This window comes from Frankliniella occidentalis, unplaced genomic scaffold, assembly GCF_000697945.3.
Source record: "Frankliniella occidentalis isolate FOCC.00 unplaced genomic scaffold, Focc_3.1 Scaffold138, whole genome shotgun sequence".
Classification (NCBI taxonomy): Eukaryota; Metazoa; Arthropoda; class Insecta; order Thysanoptera; family Thripidae; genus Frankliniella; species Frankliniella occidentalis.
This window is the reverse complement of record NW_026267265.1, coordinates 704,817-710,919: the sequence shown is the minus strand read 5'-3', so window position 1 is coordinate 710,919 and position 6,103 is coordinate 704,817. Positions and strand designations below refer to the sequence as shown.

Genomic DNA, 6,103 nt, shown 5'->3' with positions numbered 1-6,103 from the left:
TATCCCATTATTCCAAAATTGACTCATTGTCCCTACTTTATAAATCTGAATATTCTAGACCTTTGTTGGCATCCAGAGGTGTACATCCAGTTAAATACAGATATGGATAATGAACCAAGAGAATTAATGATAAATAAAAATTTTATTTTACATAGCTTCCACAAGTGTAATTTGAGTACATCAAGAGCACATATTACGATGCTTAAAGTACCAGAGCATGGTGTTTCTTGATTTACAATAATACTAAGAATAACAAACATTTAACAAAACCACATCAACTTGATCAGCAATTGATTTTTACAGATAATTAACATAAAAACAATTTCAGAATTAACAAAGAGTACACACGACATAGTGTCTTCTACATAATTGATTGTATAAGCCTCATATACATATTTGATCATTTTTAATTGAGTACTTATAAGCTTACAGAATACTGCAAGTATGAGTAATCTAACAGAACATTTCCTCCATCAGTACGTACATTTACAAGAATGAGTTGCACACAAATGAGATACCTTAAATTACTACTTAATAGACGATTATATTATACATGTGGAAAAGAAACAAAATTTGAAGACGTTCCAAACTGTCCAACTTTAAGGTACATATGTGGATATTTTTGAGATTAGTCTGATGTCCTTCTCAAGATTACTTCAGCAAAGAATAAATACAACTACAGTAGCATGAGCAATAATGACAAACATACACAGCATTCTATTTTCAATGGCCACATTCTGAGCATCCGTCCAAAGAACATGGAAATGACTTAACATGAAGAACCAAATGGTGACCAGAATGATCCTAAATAGGGCACAGAAAACAGGGATGGCTTAAAATTTCACAACTTTGATTTAATTAGACGATAATAAAGTACTCTTGAAGATTAAACGTACCTCTGTGACAAGTGAGCAGGCAAGTTCTCGGCAGTCTGATGTCTGGCAAAGAAGACACCAATGAGGTCTCAATAAAAGCTTTTAAACTTAGATACGCAGCATTCTAGGAAACTTGCGTTGAGCCCAAGCAATGAATCCGTCTGAAATGTAAGTATGGGAATAACAGTTAGAAAGTGTGACAATCACAGACGTAAAGGGCATGTGATTAGGCACAACCAAATTCAACTAATTACTAGCTTGAGATGGATTCATTATGGTCACTTAGTTTTTCAAGAGCAAGGTCTTTCCATTTCTGGTCCTGCTCTTTTAAAGTCAATGTCGTGTCACCACTGTCGGATTCAGGATCTGGCAACTCAGCTACTGGTACAGCAATATCATCCTCAGGTAGTTTGTCTTCTCGCCAGGACTTTTCAACAATGTCAAGCAAATGTCCCGAGGCAACTTCACTGTCAGAGCCCCTCAGCACCACACCATCAACGACTACTTGACTGTCCATGATCTTGTAATTCTTGTAGGCGATAGCCACCAAATCTAATAATAATGCAGGGAAATAAAGGGCGGTATTCCTAGACTAGACACAAGAGAGCGATTTGTTCTAGAAAACTCAGGCAATCCTAGGCAGAATTAAGACCCCAACACATTAGGTTTAAGAGGATTCTGCAGACATGCTGGCAGACATGCTGAAAACTGCAGACTGCAGACTTGCAAAAGCCGCTCTCTCAGGCACGGCCACTGTGATGTGCTCGTATTCGTGCTGCAGGCAGGATGGAGGAGGATGTTGTGGGATGGCCGTGATGGAAAGTTGGTCTGCAGCCACCCTCTTGTAAACATCACCGTCTAGTTTTGTTTATTCAGAAAACAAACATTTACTTGCTTGATGTATCAATCATTTTGATGTTAAGTTGCTGACGTTTTCAGGAAAACCCTTTACTTGGGTTTGAGAGCCATGTTTCCAGGTCAGAAGTGACTTCAGTTGATTTAAAATTGGTGCGTACGGACATAACCTGTCTTTTATCGATTAAAAGTCAAGTATCTCTTGTTTCAATATATTTGGCGAAGGTGTAATGTTATTTACTACTGATATTGCCGTATCTGCAGAACTTTCTGTGTCCCTATTCATTTCCTGGTTTCTTAGAGGAGCGTCATTTTAGTTCGGTTAAGAAACTATTTTTGTCTTTCAATTTTATTGTGACACTTCTGGCCTACAGCTCTTTATTTCAACCTACCCCATAGTTACCAGTAAAATATTCTATTGCCAGCAGTATTAAATCCCTCAGTTGTTCCTTAACTTCAAAGACCTTGACATTTTGCTATGACCATGTTTGAGCCCACCTATATTCTGAACAAGCTCAACAGAAAACAACTTTAAAAAAATAAAAATAAATTATATTTATATATTTTTCATATGTTTCAGGTCGAGAGAGCACAATACAAGTCTATTAATTATGAATCTCGGTGTGAATGTCTGTTCCTTCTGAAAAATCATCTCTTTTATCCTAATTCACCTGTTCACCACTGTGTGAAACATCATGAGCAGTCATGAGGATGAAGTTGTGGACCCGGTAGAGGAAGACAGTCAACGGCTATCTGACCTGGAAGTTTTAGCAGAGAGTGGCAATGGACTTATTCGAGACGCTGTCCTAAGTGATGAGTCATCAGAGGCTAATGTTGTTCATCATCACCGAGTCATAACAGAGACTGCAGAAAATAAAGCAGGATTATGGAATATTAGAGCCATCAGATTTTTAGTATTATGGTACTTTTTTAGTGGTTGTACTCTATTTCTTAACAAATATATATTGACTTTTATGAGAGGAGATCCAATGGTGCTAGGTAGGAATCATCTTGTATACAGCATCGAATTAGGCATTGTTATAAGAAAATAATTGTGATGTTTTCTTTTCCCAGGAATCTGTCAAATGTTTATGACCACATTATGTGGATGTGTCCAAATGTATTATCCTTGTGGAATGTATAAACCGGTTCAAAGGCTAGTTCGTCCACCTGGCTTTTATCGTCACATGGTCCTTGTAGGTTGTACAAGGTAAGTGAACATAGATTTGAAACTAGGAAACATTTAAAAAAACATAATATTTCATCTTTATTCTATTTTTAAATATTTTTTCAGATTTGTGACTGTGGTTTTAGGTTTAGTCTCTCTTAAGTTCATAGCTGTCAGTTTCACTGAGACTATAAAAAGTTCTGCCCCAATTTTCACTGTGCTCATATCCAAAATAGTTCTTGGTATGTTATCTTAACAGCTATCTGCAGTGATTTTATGTATGTGGTCATAAAGAGGTACATATTATTACTTTATTCATTGTCAAATGTTTGTTTTCAGGTGAGCACACTGGGTTGTATGTGAACCTATCTCTAGTACCTGTGATGAGTGGTCTTGCTTTATGTTCTGCTAATGAACTGAGCTTTAATACACAAGGTTTCCTTTCTGCCATGGCTACCAACATAACAGAATGGTAAAATCTCACATATGTCTCTCTATTTGTACTGTCGCAAAAATTCTAAAAAAGATACTCGCTTGTTGTCCGTGGTGTATGATAGTATCTCCAATGATTATATAAATTTAATAGATTTATGAAGGAGAAGGATAAATACTTATAATTCTTAATTTCTATTATTTCCAGTTTGCAAAATGTCTTATCTAAAATGCTTATTAGTGGTGACAAATTCAGATACACGTAAGTTAATGTAATTTATCAATGCTGTATCGTTATTCAATGAATCTGCCCAAACAATGGATCTGTAATCATAAGCTTTACCCTCTCAACAGGCCAGCAGAACTGCAGTTTTACACAAGCATGGCTGCAATGGTTGTTTTGATACCAGGCTCATGGATCTTGATGGATTTGAGCACCATGCAAACCCCAACGGACATTTATCTCTGGGGAGCTCTTTTTTTCAATGGACTCTTGTTTCATTTTCAGAGTATCACCGCTTATGTCCTTATGGATTATATTTCTCCAGTAACGCACAGGTACATAAAACTAGGGTCATATAAAACCTAAATAAAGTTGCAATTTGTGATAGATTTTAACTCTTATTCCTTTTCCCTTCTAGTGTTGCTAACACTGGAAAAAGAGCCTTTCTGATCTGGCTGTCCGTCCTTCTTTTTGGCAATCCTGTCACTGTTTTGAGTGCTATTGGCACCTGCACTGTTATCTTAGGTGTTCTTCTTTACAATAAAGCCCAGGAGATTGATAGCAGTCAAAAGCGTTTACCAGTATGTATACTAGATAAGGAAAGTTTAAGACAAATAGTTTTTCAATTCCTCACTAATTGGTATGCTTTTTTTCCCTCTTCCTTAGGTCAGACATACTGTACGAGGCACACGAGCTCTTTAACTATTTTCTACTGATTCAGCCTCATTTCCATAAGGACTTGTAAAAGACTAGTGCCATGTAATTAATTAACGTAAGTGTAAGTCCAAGTTAAATGGTTGTATTTCTCTCGTGTGTCTATGTCATTTCCTTTTTCTGTATGCAACATTGTTTTTCAGAAAGAATTTTCAAAACAAAATTACAAATCAAAAGCTGCAAAAGTGATCAAAAATCTCATCACAAATCATGGATTCTAATTTCTTGGAAGTTCTGTTAACTTCAATCTCATCTCTGGCAACTTATTCCATTTTTTTTTGTCATATGATTTAAGTTGTTTTTGTACCTGGATTCATGAAATGGGCAAAGAGTCATTTCCTATTTTGTCTAACAAAATACTAACTAGTCAAAATTTTGCAGTCCCTTCAGTTTCAGCTGTCCTGGACATGTTTCTGATTTTCTGCTCAATCATCATTATCTTTACCTCTTGCTACTGAGATTTGAATATTGCCAATAAAAATTTAGGTATCCAGTAAAACATGTAATGTAATGTACTCAATGCTGTTTTGCCTGTGCACAGGTAGTGTATTTGTTTTGTACTTTTGGATGGAACATGATTTGTGGTGCCAACAAATTGTGATATTCTGTGATCTGGAGGCTGCCTCTTTACATCCTTTGCTATGTTCAGATGCAAGCTGCGCATTTATGAATTAAAATAATTTTCTTCGACAGTATGTTATTGGTCATGATTTTACAGCCTAGCTAGCTTAGACCTCATCACAATAACTTGCTGCATCATATGTATTTCCAATTACTTTAGGTTGTTATCTAAAATAAGGACTGCTTATTTAAACTTGATTTTTAAAAAAGTCATGCTGATTTTCTTAAGAGTCTGATCTAAATTTAAGAGAGTTCAGTGTGTACTAAAATTATTAGACTGAGTTACCTTTCTAACTTTGTCTGGTAAAATGTATTAGGTGTGAGGTGAAGTGGATTACAAAGTATTAGGATGGTGAAAGTAAGTCTTCTGTACAGTATGTTCAATTTCTTCCCATCTTGTGTCAATGCTATACCTTTTGTTGGTTTGTCCTGTCCTCTATGGACAGCTTTGTTATTTCAGCATTTCCACAGCCATAAAATGGCTTGTATTTGAAATGCATCTACGTTAGTTCACTGCCCCTTTGTCTCTTACAATTTTGTTCAATTCAAGACATACAGGGTATTATAAACCAGAGCATTTATCTAATTTTAGCAGAACATTTTCCAGTGTTGTAATAAATACTGTGCTTCTACTGAAGGAAAGTAGTACCGGTATTTGCTATTCAAATTATGATTAAGATCAAATTCTTGATCAGGCATTTGTGATTATGTTGTTGTGGATTCAGGGGTTATTTTCTTAGTACAATTAAGACATTTTGGAAGTTTTCATTATATTTTTTTGAGTGATACATTTGTGCATTCCACTTTTCTTTCTTTTTTTTCCATCTTTTTGCTCTGGGGATGTTTTTTTTCTTAAGGGACAATTACTAAACATTTAGAGTCTTACACAGAGGCTCCAATGTTTTTTTACTGTCAGATCTTTTTGGTTTTGTTTGATTGTCTGGTGGTCTTGGGTTTTGCTTACTGGTTGTGTGAAACAAGGTAAAACTATTGTATTATTTGTGTTGTGATTATACCCCAAATGTTTGTATGGAATGAGAATTTTGTCACAGAATTGTCCGTTAGTAGTTAAACCTAAGTTATTTGAAATGTTATTTCAAGGATGTTTTGGTAGTTGTGGTTGACATGTCTTTTTGCAATTACAATAGAGTTTCAAATATAACAGCTTGGATTTGAAAATATTTAATAGTAATGGCTAAGAGGTACAATCTTCAA

At 35.4% G+C, this 6,103-nt stretch overlaps 2 protein-coding genes across 6 annotated transcripts; one reads left to right on the top strand and one right to left on the bottom strand.

The window, feature by feature from the left end:
- Window positions 1–123: 123 nt before the first annotated feature.
- On the bottom strand, window positions 124–1,606 carry LOC113202206 (anaphase-promoting complex subunit 13). 2 transcript variants are annotated; one of them, XM_026416311.2, is made up of 3 exons: window positions 1,130–1,604; window positions 897–1,036; window positions 124–804 (listed from the first exon to the last, which is right to left on the bottom strand). In XM_026416311.2, coding segments are annotated over exons 1-2 (264 nt in total). In that variant the 5' UTR covers window positions 1,393–1,604; the 3' UTR covers window positions 124–804; window positions 897–1,035. The 2 variants fall into 2 exon arrangements, with proteins under 2 accessions (XP_026272096.1, XP_026272097.1); XM_026416312.2 differs by having other exon boundaries at window positions 897–1,606.
- A 76-nt stretch (window positions 1,607–1,682) lies between these two features.
- On the top strand, window positions 1,683–4,962 carry LOC113202208 (solute carrier family 35 member E2A). 4 transcript variants are annotated; one of them, XR_008011527.1, is made up of 10 exons: window positions 1,683–1,883; window positions 2,311–2,729; window positions 2,805–2,940; window positions 3,025–3,140; window positions 3,238–3,370; window positions 3,539–3,592; window positions 3,685–3,888; window positions 3,972–4,134; window positions 4,220–4,325; window positions 4,411–4,962. XR_008011527.1 is itself a non-coding variant. In XM_026416316.2 (9 exons), the coding sequence occupies exons 2-9, from the start codon at window positions 2,426–2,428 to the stop codon at window positions 4,253–4,255; spliced, it is 1,146 nt and encodes a 381-aa protein (XP_026272101.1). In that variant the 5' UTR covers window positions 1,683–1,852; window positions 2,311–2,425; the 3' UTR covers window positions 4,256–4,962. The 4 variants fall into 4 exon arrangements, 2 of the variants coding, with proteins under 2 accessions (XP_026272101.1, XP_026272100.1); XR_008011528.1 differs by having other exon boundaries at window positions 4,220–4,331; XM_026416316.2 differs by having other exon boundaries at window positions 1,683–1,852; window positions 4,220–4,962.
- Window positions 4,963–6,103: the final 1,141 nt, after the last annotated feature.